Below are 18973 nucleotides of genomic sequence, written 5' to 3' on the forward strand. Positions count from 1 at the left end.
GTGTGTGTGTCCGTGTGTCTGTGTGTCCGTGGTAAACTTTAACATTGACATTTTCTCTGCAACTACTTTGTCAGTTGACACCAAATTTGGCATAAAAATAGGAAAAATTCAGTTCTTTCCAGTCATCTTGTTTAAAACAATATTGCGCCTCTGGGATGGGCACAAAAAAATAAAGAATGAAGCCTAATTATATGCAAACTGCATTTACTGTTATATTTATAATTTTTGTATTCTCTAAACTTGGCACTTTGATCTGATATTCTGACCCAACAGCCAGAGCAGTCATTATTATCATTTTTTGTTCAAACAGGAACTTCTTTTGCTAAGCATGGAATTTTTATTTATTTTGCAAACGTTTTGGTGCAGGTAGTAAACAAGCAAGGAAAATTACTCTGTAATTAATGCTAGGGGACTTAATTTATCACAAGTGAGTCTTGAAGGCCTTGCCTCTCTCGTTTTTTTTTTCATATTCTTGTTTCTTAGAGCCTATAATACAAATGTACAGTATTATTATTATTATTAATGGTGATGATGTGGAGAAAGAAGATCATACAAAGGTCAGGTCAGTTTTGTCATATTCGTGCTCAAACAGACCGGTGGCTGGGGTGAAGTAATTATGCCCCGTTTAATTAGTTACATTCTGGCTTTTAGGCCCAACACTCGGCTCATATCACAGATTGACATAAGTTTTACATTTGGGCCAACAGCAAAGTGAGAGCTGTATTATCAATGGTTTTTCCAGTCAATGGAAAACCATTTACAGCTTAGTCTTTTGTGAAGGACTATGACTCTCAAACTAGGAGGCAAAATTGCACTGGCTCTTAGTGCTGCAGCCTTGGGGGCTAGTTGGCCTTTGGGAGCCATCCCAACGCCGACTGTCCTAAAACCCTCTTGGCCGAGAGAGTGGGGATGTATTTGGGCAAGACACTCTCCACTATAATCAAATTCTAGCCCAAATAGTCGGAACAGCAGTTGCCTCCTCTGCTGTTCTGATGGTCATAAATGGACACGACTGATTATCATATATACATTGTGGCTTTATGTTGACACCTGCCTCAGGTGAAATGGTTCAACGTCCCATAGCATTCTACTGCCATCGGGGCAGTTAATTCATATCCACTGCGTCTAAGGCTCTGAAAGGTTCTGTCTGATACTATGTATACAGCCCAACAAAAAGATGTTCGTAGCTGAGAGACCCTGCCTCTCAACACACACATACGCAACACAACACATATGCACATACAAGGCAGAAAAAATAAAGGGTTATGTATCATAGTATATCGTCTTATGTGAACTGTATTATAATTTGTGTGGTTGGGTGCGTGTGTGTGTGTGTGTGTGTGTGTGTGTGCCATGGTTTGTGTGTGTGTGTGTTTGGTTGGTTGTGAGTGTGGTTGTGTGAGTGTGTATGTGTGTTTGAGGGGGTGTTATTGTTTTCATTGTTGTAGTCCACTGAATGTGTTTGGTTAAAGGTTTTCTTTTTTTTTCTTTTTTTTTTACATTGTGCGCTGTAATCTTTTTGTTCTGCTACTGTGCTAATGTAGCTTATGTAGTAATCCAGTATGGGGATCAATTCATTTTGTTTTACTCTGTAAGACCATGAACTGGTCTCACACACACACACACACACACACACACACACAAATCACAAAGAACAGATGAATCTTTATTCTTGCACTCTCAAATACTGACACTATGGGTGAATTTATGCAGACAGATAACTGGCCATACAATTCAAAATGGACCTTTAGCAATGATTTTTTTCTGCTCCATAATCCAATAACCAAATTACAAATGAATTCAAACCAACCACTACAAGAGTTTGTAATAATAATAATAATAAAGATATTCCAGTGTCTAAACGAGACAAAAACCCTTACCAACAGCTCTATGACACATTGAATGCTGAAATCCCTCCCCCCTCACCTACACATACCCTAACCACCTCACCCCCCTCCCCTCCACACCTCAGGCCAAAACAAAATCACCTTCACCTTCACCTATCCCGTAGTCTTGTGGACCATTGGGGCGCCACAGGTGATCTGGCAACCAGCATCCTCCAATCCTCTCGGTTTTCTGACCTCCTGATTGTATCGCTCAACCTCAAGCCCGTCCATTCTGGGATGTTGTCCTCCCATCTCTTCCTCTGTCTGCCTCTCCTTCTCCCCCCCTGCACTGTGCCCTGCAGGAATGTCTTGGCAAGCCCTGATGATCTCATGACATGGCCATACCATTTGAGCTTGGGTCTCTTGACCAAGGTCAACAGGTCTTCATAGGGCCCAATGACTTGCCTGGTTCTGTTTCGAACTTCTTCGTTCGTGTTTGTTTTTGTTTTTTAAGATCATATAAACAAAATCAACCAGTTTACATATCAATCAATCAAACAAAATGCAGTGAGGCCTTCTAAAGAAACTGAACTGAACTGTTTACAGTGCACCCAACTGCACCGAACAATGTCCTGGTTGGGAGACCACCAAGAAAACACCTGTTACATGAAGCCAAACCACGACATCACACTGAAACGTCCAAGAGAGATAATCCATGAGAGATAATCGGCTATATTCACATTTCTACCCTTTTTAGACACCTTTCTAATCTCGACAACTTCATTTTAAAATCCTCTACTATAGTCGACAAACTTATATACAAAAAATTATATATATATATAATTAACATATGTTTTGTACTGCAGATGGGTAAAAATGTTAATTATAATATAAGAATGTCGAACCAGAGATGATGCACAAGTTTGTCAGAAACAGGTATACCCATTTGGGTAGATTTTATTTCTGACTTCAACATCGAAGAGTGGACGGGTAAAAATGTTAATATTGCCAGATAATCCATAAAATAAGGTCAATGGAGAAGATAATAATAATAACAAGGCACCATTACTATTCATTTTGTTGTTTCAAAGCACTGGTAGGTTGTTGCTGTTGTTGTTTTTAAAGACGTAATTCCATGACATGCATCTTCCATCTAATCTACTGGCAAGATTAAATAAAGGAGGATAAAAGCCTCAACACAACTATGTTTACACACCATACACAATCAAATAGCACACTCACACACACACTCTCTCTCTCTCTCTCTCTCTCACACACACACACACACACACACACACACACAGCGCCCCAAACTGTCCAGCCAATTCCTATTTTATCGCATGACAAAACAGAAAAAATATATCCATAAATACATAATCTATCAAAAACAAAACAAAAAAGACAAAAAACAACCCCCCCACCCTAAAAAAAAAAAAAAAAAAAAAAAAAACACAAAAAAACCCCATGATCCATAAAAAAAACATATTCCATCGAAACAATATAATACACAAAAAGCAAAATCCACTAACAACACATCTATAAAAACAAGAACAACCATAGTCCATTAAAAAGAACTCTGTGGTGGAGTGATGGCCTGGAGGTAACGTGTACACTTACACACATATCCACTACTTCATTCATCTTTATTGTTTTCTTTTTTCTTCTTTCATTGGGGTGGAATCACACAAAAAGAAAGGACATTTAAAAAAATAAAGAGAAATCAAAAAGCTTTTTTTTTACCTGGCCTAAAAAATGTGAAATAGGAAAATGTCGGGAAGTGGGAAAGAAGCTTTGGTGAAGTTCAAAGAGAGAGAAAGAGAGAGGGGGAAAGAGAGAGAGGGGGGGGAAAGAGAGAGAGAGGGGAAAGAGAGAGAAAGAGAGGGGGAAAGAGAAAGAGGGGGGGGAAAGAGAGAGGGGGAAAGAGAGAGAAAGAGAGAGGGGGAAAGAGAGAGAGAGGGGGGGGAAAGAGAGAGGGGAAAGAGAGAGAAAGAGAGGGGGAAAGAGAAAGAGGGGGGGGAAAGAGATAGGGGGAAAGAGAGAGAAAGAGAGAGGGGGAAAGAGAGAGAGAGGGGGGGGAGAGAAAGAGGGGAAAGAGAGAGGGGGGAAGAGAGAAAGAGAGAAGGGGAAAGAGAGGGGGGAAAAGAGAGAGAAAGAGAGAGGGGGAAAGAGAAAGAGAGGGGGGAAAGAGAAAGAGAGAAGGGGAAAGAGAGGGGGGAAAGAGAGAGGGGGAAAGAGAGAGAGAAAAAAAAAGACAGAAAGAGAGAGGGGGAAAGAGAGAGAGGGGAAAGAGAGAGGGGGGGAGAGAGAGAGGGGGAAAGAGAGAGAGAGAGGGGGAAAGAGAAAGAGAGGGTGAAAGACAGAGACAGAGAAAGAGAGGGGGGAAAGAGAGAGAGAAAGGGGGAAAGAGAGAGGGGGAACGAGAAAGAGAGGGGGAAAGAGAGAGAGAGAAAGACAGAGAAAAAGAGAGAGGGGGAAGAGAGAGAGAGAGAGAGAGAAAAAAAGACAGAGAAAGAGAGAGGGGGAAAGAGAGAGAGGGGGGAAAGAGAGAAAGACAGAGAAAGAGAGAGGGGGAAAGAGAGAGAGAGAGAGAAAAGACAGAGAAAGAGAAAGGGGGAAAGAGAGAAAGAGAGAGGGGGAAAGAGAGAGAGAGGGGGGGAAGAGAGAAAGAGAGAGGGGGAAAGAGAGAGAGAGAGGGGGGGGGAAAGAGAGAGAAAGACAGAGAGAGAGAGAGACAGAGAAAGAGAGGGGAGTGACAAACCAAAAGATGAAGGAAAACATTCTTAGGAAAAAAAAAAAAAAAGAAGAAAATATTATGAATATACTGAATAAAACAAAAAAACAAACTATAAAATGAAAATAGAAAAAAAAAAAAAAAAAAGAAAAAAAAAAAAAAAAGAATACTTTCAAACAGAATCTGTAAGCAGAAAGAAGAAAAACAAAAATCATGTCCAAAAACAGTCTGGCCTTTTAACAACTGAGTCATTCACTCATATCATTCATCACAACCGTGAGGAAAATCTTTAAACAAATTTTCTTCTGAATTTCACACTGGGCATGATGCAGTGAATGGTCAGCAAAAATCGCGAAATAAAGTATTTGAACAAAAACAAAAACCAAAAAAAATCACTGGGGGGATATATAAATGGGGGACTGGATACTGGAACCAGAAAACTGTTTCTGAAAAGTGGAAGAAGTTGAACAGCAACAAAAACATGACTTTATAATCAAAGAAGAAATAATAATGACAATGGCACATGTGCGTATTTAAGTGATTGATAGGAGGTGGGGGGTAGTGGAAGAAGTTGAACAGCAGCATGCACCTAGCGGACGTAAAAGAACCCACGGCAACAAAAGGGTTGTTCCTGGCAAAATTCTGTAGAAAAGTCCACTTCGATAGGAAAAACAAATCAAACTGCACGCAGGAAAAAATACAACAAAAGGGGTTTGCGCTATAGTGTAGCGATGCGCTCTCCCTGAGGAGAGCAGCCCGAATTTCAGACAGAGAAATCTGTTGTGATAAAAAGAAATACAAATGCAAATACAAAATACAAATATGACTTTATAATTAAAGAAGAAATAATAATGACAATGACGCATGTGTGTATTTAAGCGATTGATGGGAGGTGGGGGAGGAGGGGTGGGGGTATGAGGGGGGTGGGGTTGGAAGGCTGGTGTGTGCATGGACAAGCGTTAGGAGTGTGCGAGTGACTTCTAGATTGCAAAGAATTTCATATTATATTAATCAACTGCCGTGACAAACGTTGTGTGTGAGCACAGGCGTGCATGTGTTCGTGCATGTGTGTGTGTGTCTTCTGTGTGTGTGTGTGTGTGTGTATCAGTGTGTGTGTATGTGTGTGTGTGTGAGTGTATTTTACTGATGTATGTGGACTTATTTGCTGGGTGCGTTTGTTCGCACATATTGATGTGTAACAGTTTGCTGTCTTCACTAGATTTAATCTCTTTTTATGGTGTGCCTTATGACATCATTAAATACATGTTGATAATGAACCTGAGACTGCACAAATGAAGTTCCATGTGGATTAACACAGCATTTTGGATTGGATTGGATTCATTGGAAGAGTGACAAAACATCAAATGCTGTAAATGCAGGTTTGTGAAATCAATACTAATACCACAAACACATCTATAACCACCTGCAAGTCACTGTATATTGCCTGTACCCCCTATATGTATACCCCATGTCACACCTGTAACTTGCTGTGTAGTGTCTATATATCTCTATGTGTATACACCATGTCACACCTGTAACTTGATGTGTAGTGTCTATATCTCTATGTGTATACACCATGTCACACCTGTAACTTGCTGTGTAGTGTCTATATCTCTATATGTATACACCATGTCACACCTGTAACTTGCTGTGTAGTGTCTATATATCTCTATGTGTATACACCATGTCACACCTGTAACTTGCTGTGTAGTGTCTATATATCTCTATGTGTATACACCATGTCACACCTGTAACTTGCTGTGTAGTGTCTATATATCTCTATGTGTATACCCCATGTCACACCTGTAACTTGCTGTGTAGTGTCTATATATCTCTATGTGTATACACCATGTCACACCTGTAACTTGCTGTGTAGTGTCTATATATCTCTATGTGTATACACCATGTCACACCTGTAACTTGCTGTGTAGTGTCTATATATCTCTATGTGTATACCCCATGTCACACCTGTAACTTGCTGTGTAGTGTCTATATATCTCTATGTGTATACACCATGTCACACCTGTAACTTGCTGTGTAGTGTCTATATATCTCTATGTGTATACACCATGTCACACCTGTAACTTGCTGTGTAGTGTCTATATATCTCTATGTGTATACCCCATGTCACACCTGTAACTTGCTGTGTAGTGTCTATATCTCTATGTGTATACCCCATGTCACACCTGTAACTTGCTGTGTAGTGTCTATATATCTCTATGTGTATACACCATGTCACACCTGTAACTTGCTGTGTAGTGTCTATATATCTCTATGTGTATACCCCATGTCACACCTGTAACTTGCTGTGTAGTGTCTATATCTCTATGTGTATACCCCATGTCACACCTGTAACTTGCTGTGTAGTGTCTATATATCTCTATGTGTATACACCATGTCACACCTGTAACTTGCTGTGTAGTGTCTATATCTCTATGTGTATACCCCATGTCACACCTGTAACTTGCTGTGTAGTGTCTATATCTCTATGTGTATACACCATGTCACACCTGTAACTTGCTGTGTAGTGTCTATATCTCTATGTGTATACCCCATGTCACACCTGTAACTTGCTGTGTAGTGTCTATATATCTCTATGTGTATACACCATGTCACACCTGTAACTTGCTGTGTAGTGTCTATATATCTCTATGTGTATACCCCATGTCACACCTGTAACTTGCTGTGTAGTGTCTATATCTCTATGTGTATACACCATGTCACACCTGTAACTTGCTGTGTAGTGTCTATATCTCTATGTGTATACACCATGTCACACCTGTAACTTGCTGTGTAGTGTCTATATATCTCTATGTGTATACCCCATGTCACACCTGTAACTTGCTGTGTAGTGTCTATATCTCTATGTGTATACCCCATGTCACACCTGTAACTTGCTGTGTAGTGTCTATATATCTCTATGTGTATACACCATGTCACACCTGTAACTTGCTGTGTAGTGTCTATATCTCTATGTGTATACACCATGTCACACCTGTAACTTGCTGTGTAGTGTCTATATATCTCTATGTGTATACCCCATGTCACACCTGTAACTTGCTGTGTAGTGTCTATATCTCTATGTGTATACACCATGTCACACCTGTAACTTGCTGTGTAGTGTCTATATATCTCTATGTGTATACACCATGTCACACCTGTAACTTGCTGTGTAGTGTCTATATATCTCTATGTGTATACCCCATGTCACACCTGTAACTTGCTGTGTAGTGTCTATATATCTCTATGTGTATACACCATGTCACACCTGTAACTTGCTGTGTAGTGTCTATATCTCTATGTGTATACCCCATGTCACACCTGTAACTTGCTGTGTAGTGTCTATATATCTCTATGTGTATACCCCATGTCACACCTGTAACTTGCTGTGTAGTGTCTATATCTCTATGTGTATACCCCATGTCACACCTGTAACTTGCTGTGTAGTGTCTATATATCTCTATGTGTATACACCATGTCACACCTGTAACTTGCTGTGTAGTGTCTATATATCTATGTGTATACACCATGTCACACCTGTAACTTGCTGTGTAGTGTCTATATATCTCTATGTGTATACACCATGTCACACCTGTAACTTGCTGTGTAGTGTCTATATATCTCTATGTGTATACACCATGTCACACCTGTAACTTGCTGTGTAGTGTCTATATATCTCTATGTGTATACCCCATGTCACACCTGTAACTTGCTGTGTAGTGTCTATATATCTCTATGTGTATACACCATGTCACACGTGTAACTTGCTGTGTAGTGTCTATATCTCTATGTGTATACCCCATGTCACACCTGTAACTTGCTGTGTAGTGTCTATATATCTCTATGTGTATACCCCATGTCACACCTGTAACTTGCTGTGTAGTGTCTATATATCTCTATGTGTATACACCATGTCACACCTGTAACTTGATGTGTAGTGTCCATATCCCTTGTGTGTTTTGCCCATGGCTGCAGCACTGGGGGCTAGCTGGCGTTTGGGAATCATCCCAACGCCGACTGTCCTGAAACCCTCTTGGCCGAGAGAGTGGGGATGTAACTTGGGCAAGACACTCTCCACTATAATCAAATTCCAGCCCAGATAGCCGGGACAGCGGTTGCCTCCTCTGCTGTTCTGATGGTCGGTCACAGTCGGACATGACGGACTATCGTACATGTGCAGCCCATGTCACACCTGTAACTTGCTATGAACTGCCTTTAACCCCCGTGTCAGGTTGATGACCGTCACTCAAGTTAAAGCCCTCTCGTGCACTTCAAACAAAACGTGGCAGCTGCAGCCCACAAAGACAGGAAGTGACAACGAATCACCACCACCCCCTCCCCTCCCCTATTCCTCCCTCCCTCCCTCCCACTCTGCAGTGCAACTTTCTGATCTCCGACTGCAGTGTTCCCATTCAAAAGGTACGCCAGCTGTCACCTATAGTTATTCATGCATCCGTATTCTAACTTACGCATCCACGCTTGCCCTCTCGTCTCCCAAGTCTACAGAACCTGTGGCACAAATGGTGGCATTATCAATACCGCCCTGTGAAAAATCTCCTAAGTTCATGGAAATGTAGGAGAAGATATGTTGCATATATGGACAAGAAAATACATTACTGAAATATGTTTAACACAACAGCCCAACACACACAAACTGTTATCAATCAGACTGTGTTTTGAGCATTATTTACCCCTTCCAAACCACAAGCATACAAGGTTAAGACAGCGAGAGTGATCAGTACCAAACATCAGTATCAGTATCAGTATCAGTAGCTCAAGGAGGCGTCACTGCGTTCGGACAAATCCATATACGCTACACCACATCTGCCAAGCAGATGCCTGACCAGCAGCGTAACCCAACGCGCTTAGTCAGGCCTTGAGAAAAAAAAAATAATAATAAATTAAAAAAAAATAATAATAATAAAAAAAAAAATTTAAAAAAAAAAAAAAAAAAAAAAAAATATATATATATATATATAAGCGTACATACATAAATAATAATTATGATGGGGAAAAAAAAAAGAAAAAAAGAAAAAAAAGATAGTATTAATGAAAATAATGATAAAATAATAATAATCATCATCAAAACAATCACACAAACTTCCCACTCCTTCCCGTTTCCCTGTCGTCAGCCTGTGAACTTTCACCCATCGAGGTCACCCAGGTAACCGACCAATCCCAATGGTTCGTGCAGTCCGGTTCCCACAGTGGCGGTAGGCCCTTCTACGCTTTCTCCCCTTTCTCTTTCTGGCCGGATCTGGACAGGCCGTAGAGAATCCCTGCCGTAGCTCCGATGGCCCCGAGAACTGACAGGCCGGTGAGGAAAGTGTCCACCTGCTCGCTCTTGTTCAACCCGTAGCGACACCAGGTGGCGAAGTGCTCACAGTTGTCGAACAGCACGTTGTACCCCACCCGGCCGATTCGCGCCAAGGCGTTTTTGACGATCTCCGCCTTCGGGAGAGGGCTGCCACAGAAAAACGATTCATGTTAAGGGCTCTGTCATTGCTTCCTGTGAAGATTTTCAGGACAGCTGTGTTTATTTATTTATTTATCTGTTCATTTAATAATAATAATAATAATAAAAATAATAATAATAATAATAATGGTATTTATATAGCGCTGAATCTTGTGCAGAGACAAATCAAAGCGCTTTCGCACCAGTCATTCACATGCATGCAGAACTCTAAAACTGGAGAAACTGAAGACAAGGAAGAGGCAGGGATGGGAGGCTATTTTGGGAAGAGGTGTGTTTTAAGGCCTGACTTGAGAAAGGAATGGGGTGTGGTGGGGGGGGTGGCTGGGGGGCCGGGGGGGTGGGGGGGGGGGGGTTCTCTCCTCTCCAACTGAAGTCCATACAGAATTTTGAGATTATTTATCTTGGTATAACTAGTGGGAAAATGAGAGGGGAGAAGGTGTTTGTTCCCTGAGTTTGGGGGGTAGCTGTTCCTTGCATGTGTGCTTTATTTTTTATTTTTTTTTTTTCTTATACATTTATTCATCCGTTTATTTATTTCTATCATTATAATTATTATCATTACTATCATCATTAATATCATCTATCATCATTATCATTATTATTACTATCATTGTTATAATCATTTTCACTTTTTAGTTATCTATTTCTATTTTTATTTCATTTAGTACAACTCCATGGTCCAGTCATACCAAACAAACTAACATGACAAAAAAAAAAAAAAAAAAAAAAAAGAAAGAAAGAAAGAAAGAAAAAAAAAAAGCAACAACGCAAAACCATTCAAAACCATGTGGGTTTTTTTATTTTATGTTCATTGTAAATTGAAGCGTTTGTTTCAAATCAAACTATTTTGTGACACTAAGTAGTGCATAAATTGATTACACATTAAGCTGTTATATTTTGAGCTGACTTTGTTTACTGAGTTACATCAGTGATAGCAACATGTGTAAAACATTCACCACCACCCCAACCCCCCACCCACCCACCCCCAGCAAACAACAAGAAAATTAGCTATCTTCTAACTGATGTGGATGTACCTCGGTGCCTGAGTCCTTCATAGAAACATCTATTTCATCAATCTCATTTTCGGTGACCACTTTAACACACACGGTGCCCAGTTTTGGCGAGTGACTGGCTCACACACAGCTTGATTGCTCAAGAGAGGAAGGTGGCAGAATGGTATAGATGCTCACATGTCTGTGAGGGTCTGGGTTCGATTCTAATTCTCGTTAGCACGATTGCCCAATCGAGCTACATAATTATGTGACCTGGTTGGAGACATAATTTGACAAAAAAACAAGAACGTCAGAAAATCGACAGACAGGCAGAAAATTTTAAAAAAAACTTAGCCGTATGAAGAGCACAGGAACAGGAGTCATGATGGCTGCCGGAAAAAAGAGGGCGCTAGCTAGCGGGACAATGGGGAGGTTACCTACTTCCGGGGGGTTATCGGCCGTAGTTGCTTTCGTTTTCTCCGCATAGGCGGATAGTAGTTTGCACAGGACAGGAATGTCAGACCCCTGCCGGAGTCTGCACTAGTTGGGTCCCGGTTAAGTATGTGTAATTAAATCTCGCGGTTAAGTATGTGTAATTAAATCTCGCTTTTCCCCTCCCAAGCTTGACTGCAAAATCAAACTGAGCATCTAGTCGTTCGAATGAGACGAGAGAAACTGTGGTCTCGTGTGCAGAACGCACTTGACACACTGAAAAAGAACCCATGGCAACAAAGTGTTGTTGGCAAAATTCAGTGGAAGAAATCTGACGGGCGCAATAGCCGAGTGGTTAAAGCGTTGGACTGTCAATCTGAGGGTCCCGGGTTCGAATCACGGTGACGGCGCCTGGTGGGTAAAGGGTGGAGATTTTTACGATCTCCCAGGTCAACATATGTGCAGACCTGCTAGTGCCTGAACCCCCTTCGTGTGTATATGCAAGCAGAAGATCAAATACGCACGTTAAAGATCCTGTAATCCATGTCAGCGTTCGGTGGGTTATGGAAACAAGAACATACCCAGCATGCACACCCCTGAAAACAGAGTATGGCTGCCTACATGGCGGGGTAAAAACGGTCATACACGTAAATGCCCACTCGTGTGCATACAAGTGAATGCAGAAGAAGAAGAAGAAGTGGAAGAAATCCACTCTGATAGGTACACAAATATCTACGCAATATATGCATGCACTCATGGTCGGACTGAGCGCGTTGGGTTATGCTGCTGTCAGGCATCTGACTAACAGATGTGGTGTAGCGTATATGGATTTGTCTGAACACAGTGACGCCTCCTTGAGAAACTGAAACTGACTGCTTACTTGTATTCTTTATCTCTGGCGTTGTTCTTCATGTATGGATTTGTCTGAATGCAGCGATGCCTTCCTGAGAAACTGAAACTTCTTCTTCTTTGTTCGGGGGCTGCAACTCCCACGTTTCACTCGTACTTATGTAAACAAGTGGGCTTTTATGTGAATGACTGTTTTTACCCCACCATGTTGGCAGCCATACTCCGTTTTCAGGGGGCAGGGGGGGAGCATGCTGGGTATGTTCTTGTTTCCAAACCCACCGAACGGTGACATGGATTACAGGATCTTTAACGTGCGTGTTTGATCTGCGTGCATAAACACATAAAGGGGGTACAGGCACAAGCAGGTCTGCACATATGTTGGCCTGGGAGATCGGAAAAATCTCCACCCTTCAACACCAACCAGGCGCCATTTACCGAGATTCGAACCCAGAATCCTCAAACTGAAAGTCCAACACTTTAACCACTCGGCTATTGCGCCCGTTGAATTTAAAACAAACTGATTGCTTACTTGTATTTTTTGTCTTTGGCGTTGTTCTTCATGGCCTTTGTCCCTTCAACCACCTCCCAGAAATTCTCCACCTTGACCAGCGCTTTGCCGAATCGCTGACCGCTGATGGTCAAGAAATGACTGGCTTCCATCCCAGCGTTGATGCCATCATTTTCGTCCCCAGACAGGTGAACCACCTCCTCGTTGCCTGGAGCATGCACACACACACACACACACAATGTTGTATTTACGGATATCACACATACACACACACACACTCATTCACTCTCTCACACACACACACACACACACACACACACTCACACACCACATGATACACACAGTCACAGATATACCAACACACACATATGCAACACAACACACATGCACATACAAGGCATGTATCATAGTATATTGTCTTATGTGAACTGTATTATATATTTTGTGTGTGTGTGTGTGTGTGTGTGTTAATTTGTATAATTAAAATGGTTATGTTTTGATTTGCTATGTGTTTTTTGTTGTACGTGTTGTATGCCAAATTGTACTGTCATGCTTGTAATCTGTATGCATCACAGACTTCGCCATGTTTTATTTATCTTACTGAGATATATATATATATATATAGAGAGAGAGAGAGAGAGAGAGAGAGATAGAGAGAGAGAGAGAGAGAGAGAGAGAGACCCATAGCATTTAAAATCAATCAAAGGTCTTTTACCCAAACTTCATGCTTTTGGTGTTTGGTATTGTTTATAGTTGTTGAACTGGTTTTGTTTCTGTTTTTTTCTAGGTGATGTATGTTTGGGAGGGGCACTGTCTTTTTCTTTTCTGCCATGAACTTACCTATATACACCGCCCAATGGGAGTACATTCCCCTTGGAAACTCGATGAGGTCCCCTGGCTCCAGCACAGACAGAAGTGTTTCATTGTGTCTCATGACATCCAAAGTCAGTGTCTTGGCTGCCATTTTACATCAGCCTGAAACCATACATCAACGACAGTTTCACTTTCAGTGTCAGTAGCTCAAGGAGGCGTCACTGCGTTTGGACAAATCCATATATACACTACACCACATCTGTCGAGCAGATGCCTGACCAGCAGCATAACCCAACGCGCTTAGTCAGGCCTTGAGAAAAATAAAATAAATAAATAAAATAAAATAAAATAATAATAATAGATAAATAAAATTTTTTAAAAAACTATAAAAAAAACTACTACTACAAATAATAATATGTATAAGGCGCAAAAACTTGATGAAGTCAACTATAGGCGTACAAAAATAATAATAAAATTAAATAAATATATAAATAAATAACTAAATAACTAACTAAATAATAATAATGACCATTACTCGCCTTGATTGTACTTTCAATAACAAACTGAACCTCTAGCCAATATATCCAGTGGCCTTTTTCTTTTCTTTTTTTTAATTTTTTTTTTTTTACCACAAACTTAAATGGATTTCTGTACCAGTGTCATTATCACGTACGCAGACAAACATATCCCCACTTTCTTTGGCCTGTCATGCCCTCCGCTCAAGACGACTTAAAGTTTCAAGCTTCCTTCTACTTTCATGCCTGTGTCTGGAGTTTGAACCCCAATTTTGGTGCAACCCGTGGGTAGAGGGTGGAGATTTTTCCAATTTCCCTTGTCAACATAAGTGCAGACCTGCCTGTTGTTCTGTGCCTGGCCCCTTTTGTGTGTATATGCATGCAGAAGATCAAATTCTCGCGTTAAAGATCCTGTAATATATGCTGGGGTTCCTTGTTTTACACAACATGAAAATACTCAGCATGCACTGTTGTGTTCTTGCTCGGACAAATAATAAGCTTAACACATCTCGTGTGCAATGAAGAGTGTTCAATAAATGAAAAGAAATAAACAAACAGAAACGAGACTATCAGCTGTTGTGGCCCTGCCCATTATTGTTACTCTGGCGCCCTCTATATTCCTTGAGAGTCAAGGCAGATAATTCTAATGAAAATAAGTTAACAACTCTTGACACAACATGCACCAGACACAAAAGATTCATCGGCAAAGCAATGGAAATTGTGTGATGGAAAGTAGAAAGAAAACGACAGATTCATCAGCAAAGCAATGGAAATTGTGTGATGGAAAGTAGAAAGAAAACGACAGATTAAAGTAGAAAGAAAACGACAGATTCATCAGCAAAGCAATGGAAATTGTGTGATGGAAAGTAGAAAGAAAACGACAGATTAAAGTAGAAAGAAAACGACAGATTCATCGGCAAAGCAATGGAAATTGTGTGATGGAAAGTAGAAAGGAAACGACAGATTCATCGGCAAAGCAATGGAAATTGTGTGATGGAAAGTAGAAAGAAAACGACAGATTCATCGGCAAAGCAATGGAAATTGTGTGATGGAAAGTAGAAAGGAAACGACAGATTCATCGGCATACTGGTGTTGACTGTGTGATGGAAGGAAGAATGGAAAACAATTTTTTTTACAGAGGGTAAGGGCATATAATATAGTATATAACTACAAGACACATAATAAAGGCATATAATATAGTATATAATATAACTTAAAAGGGTGTTCAGCTTCTATGTAAAAGGCCACTGGATATATTGGCTAGAGGTTCAGTTTGTTATTGAAAGTGCAATCAAGGCAAGTCATGGTCATTTTGTCTTTTGGGCATTTATCAGGCCTGTGACCCTGGTTCCCCCCACTGCTCTTCTGAATTTGTTTTATTTTCTTCTCAATTTGCATACTTGTTTCATGACTGACACAGGGTCTTGAGGCAGACAACTCCTGCCATAGCTCAGAAACTGCATGTGTTGCTGGACTTTCTTGTTGCACACTATCTTGCAATGGGTGACCACTGCCAAATGCATATATCATATCCTTCATCAGTGTCACTGCTTTTCGGCTTTATCAGCCTTTTGGTGGAACACTAGGATTTAAAAAAAAAAAGGTTTATACATGTGTTTATGGGAGTCTACTGTTTCTTATGTTATGGCTAGCTTCAATTGGCAAAATCTATTTGGAAGCCATAGTCCTACCAGTGCTTATTGAATAAATGATTCAAATTGTTTAGTGTTCCTGTTGTGACAACATGACTGGGCAGATTGTTCCACAAGTTAACAACCCTGTTAGTGAAGAAAGGTTTGGTTTGGTGAATGTTTTAGTGGGCTTCCCCTAACATGAGTACTGTCATTTAGTGTAATTTAGATTTTGTGTAGCACTCTTTATAAGAGTTTTATCATGATGTCCATGCAAAATTTCATAAGTCTCAATCATATCACCCCATTACCTGCAATATTCAAGGCTTGGAGTTTCAAACTCTTCATAGAAGATTCTACCCATTCCTGTAATTTGGTTGGTACATCTTGTCTGCACATTTTCTATCAGGTTTATATGTTTTCTATGGTAGGAGGACCATACTACATTTCTGTATTCCAAGATTGGTTAATGATTTAAATAATGGCTCCATTACATCTTTATTTTCAAACTGGATAAAAACAAGTGATCATGCCTGCTATTATATTTGTCTTTTTTGCAGCAACATATGCTGTTCAAAAGATACATTTTTAGTCTTATTCACCAAATCCCTCCAAGTCATTTTCTAACTCAGTTTCTTCTAGATCACCAGAGCTGATGTGGTAAAGTGCTGATCTCTCTCTCTCTCTCTCTCTCTATATATATATATATATGTGTGTGTGTGTGTGGTGTGTGTGTGTGTGTGTGTGTGTGTTGCACCTATTAAAAGCTGATGCATGGAGCACATGCTCGGTTACAAATCTGCAACTCAGTTTCTGATATTGTGGCGGATGGTGCCAGTTGCTATTAAAAACACAGTCCAATAATATTTCATAAAAATGCAAATCACACAGACATCTACAAAATTTAGACAGACAAAGAGCAGTGCACATATGGTGATGCTGTTAAAAACACACAGTCCAATAATATTTCAAATGCGTATCATACAGACATCTGTATAATTCTGACAGACACAGAGCAAAATCTGTGTCAGGTGTTGATTATCCTACCTGTAACTGGACTCTCTCACTACCTGTCAAATCTTCACTTTGTTCACACTTCATCTAGTAGTAGTAGTAGTAGTATAGGGACTGGCAGTCATCTGCCTAGACCTCTCAGCCTTTTTATGTCCCCATCGAATCTTCATCTTCACTTCTTCCATTTTCTTTTATTTATTTATTTTCATCTTTTGTTTGTTGTTGTTGGGCGGTGTCTGCAAGTACACTTCTGCAAGAAACTTTTTTTTATTTATCATAGTCAAAATTTTTTTCTTTTAAGATGATGTTGTTGTCAAGAAGATTTTTGAACGTGTTAGTATTTTGTGTAAGTTTAACTTCGATTGGCAGTGCATTCCATGTTTGTGCAATTCAGTTAGCCAATGAATTTTTTCTAAGGTTGGTGTTGCAGTGTTCTAAACAAATTTTCTTTACTGAGTTCCTTGTACTATCATAGTCAGACATTCTAAAGATATGTCTTGTATTTACATCATTTATGTTATTTAATATCTCATAAGTTTCAATCAAATCTCCTTTAACTCTTCTACCTTTCAGTGAATGTAGATTTAAGTATGTAAGTCTTTGTTGGTAACTCATATTCTTGCATTCTTTTAATAATTTCGTTGCTCTTCTTTGGAGCCTTTCTATTGCTATAGATTGTCTCTTAAGGTATGGGTACCACACAATATTACCATATTCCACATGCGATCTAGCTAATGTTTTATATAAATTGAGAGATATATCTTTGTCTAAGTAACTGAAGGCCCTCTTGATTACACCAATCACTTGATTGGCTTTATTTATAATATCTGGTGTGTGTCCATCGAGATCGATAATGACCATCGTTGTCATCCAGCTGGGGGATGGGGGGAGGGTGGCGGTGGTGGTGGGGGGATGCTCATGAATCTATCTGTGAGTGCGCAGATAATATCAGTATGTATATCAAAGGAAACTTTATTGTCAGACATTATTCCTAGGTCTTTTTCACTATGGCATTTTTCAATATTCTGTGTTGTGTTTTCTATTTTCATGTGGTAATTGTTATTTGGATTTTTTTCCCCTATGTGCATTACTTTACACTTTGAAACATTAAAATAAAGGTTCCATTTGTCAGACCATTCTTGTAGAGTATATAAATCAGTTTGTAATGTGTGATTGTTGCGTGCATCACCATAAATTTTAGTGTCATCTGCAAAAATTTTACACATACTTTGTATACAATCAGGAAGGTCGTTTATATACATTGTGAAAAGTACTGGTCCAAGAATACTGCCCTGTGGAATACCACTGATTACATTTGCACAAGTTGACTTTTCTTCTCCTAACTAATTATTGTGTTCTACCTGTTAAGAAGTTTCTTGTCCAGTTCAGTAAGTTACCAGTAATACCATAGGAGGCTGATTTTAATAACAGTCTTTCATGTGGGATAGAATCGAATGGTTTTTTTGAAGTGTAAATAAATTATGTGAATAGATTTACCGCTGTCATTTTTGTCAGATCTTCGATTACTTCTAACAGTTGCGTTATGCATGATCTATTCTGTCTAAAGCCATGCTGACATTCTACATAAAGGTTATTTATTTTCAATTGCGAAATCATTGCATCTCTGATAAAAGATTCTAAAATCTTTCGAGGCTCAGCTGATTATCTGATAAGCTGGCGTTCTAGTTTTTTTGTTTGTTTTTTTTTAGTGCACATCACAACTACTGTCTGTCCATTCTGGAGATCGCTGACTTCTGATAACAAACTGCAATGGTTATTTCACAATAAATTGGTAATGTTCTACTTTATCGTCACAAAAGGTAACGTTCCACTTCCAGAGATAACGCCATTTCTCAGGAATACCGCGACCGATTCAAGTGTAAATCTAAAAATAACTTAGGCGTACTTTCCTGCCGCTTATCTGACTGGCGCATTGCCAGGAACTGCGATCGCTATTTTGGATGTGCCAAAGTTCAGTTCCAACAAGTTTCCTAATCTTCCGAAAATAAATTCCTAACCTGAAAGGTGGACCATTTTCCCTCGTGTGTTCCCTCCACATCCACCACCCTTCACAGCTCTTTTGACAACGCAGAATCTGATTCATTGAGAACGAAATTATACTTGTTCTCATGGCACACACGTATAAAATCGTCCTGGAACCTCGTCCTTGAATTTCACAAAAACGA

General features: G+C 39.9%; 1 protein-coding gene across 1 annotated transcript in view; it reads right to left on the reverse strand.

The window, feature by feature from the left end:
- Nucleotides 1-9545: 9545 nt before the first annotated feature.
- The window catches only part of LOC143301841 (phospholipase A and acyltransferase 3-like), a 9615-nt gene continuing 187 nt past the window's right edge, over nucleotides 9546-18973 (reverse strand). The window contains exons 2-4 of the mRNA XM_076616258.1: nucleotides 13655-13789; nucleotides 12836-13022; nucleotides 9546-10021 (exon numbers count right to left, since the gene is read on the reverse strand). Coding sequence (XP_076472373.1) covers nucleotides 9781-10021; nucleotides 12836-13022; nucleotides 13655-13778 — 552 coding nt within the window. The 5' untranslated portion in view covers nucleotides 13779-13789 and the 3' untranslated portion in view covers nucleotides 9546-9780. The remainder of the gene's footprint in view (nucleotides 10022-12835; nucleotides 13023-13654; nucleotides 13790-18973) is intronic.

Source organism: Babylonia areolata, chromosome 28 (assembly GCF_041734735.1).
Source record: "Babylonia areolata isolate BAREFJ2019XMU chromosome 28, ASM4173473v1, whole genome shotgun sequence".
Lineage (NCBI taxonomy): Eukaryota > Metazoa > Mollusca > Gastropoda > Neogastropoda > Buccinidae > Babylonia > Babylonia areolata.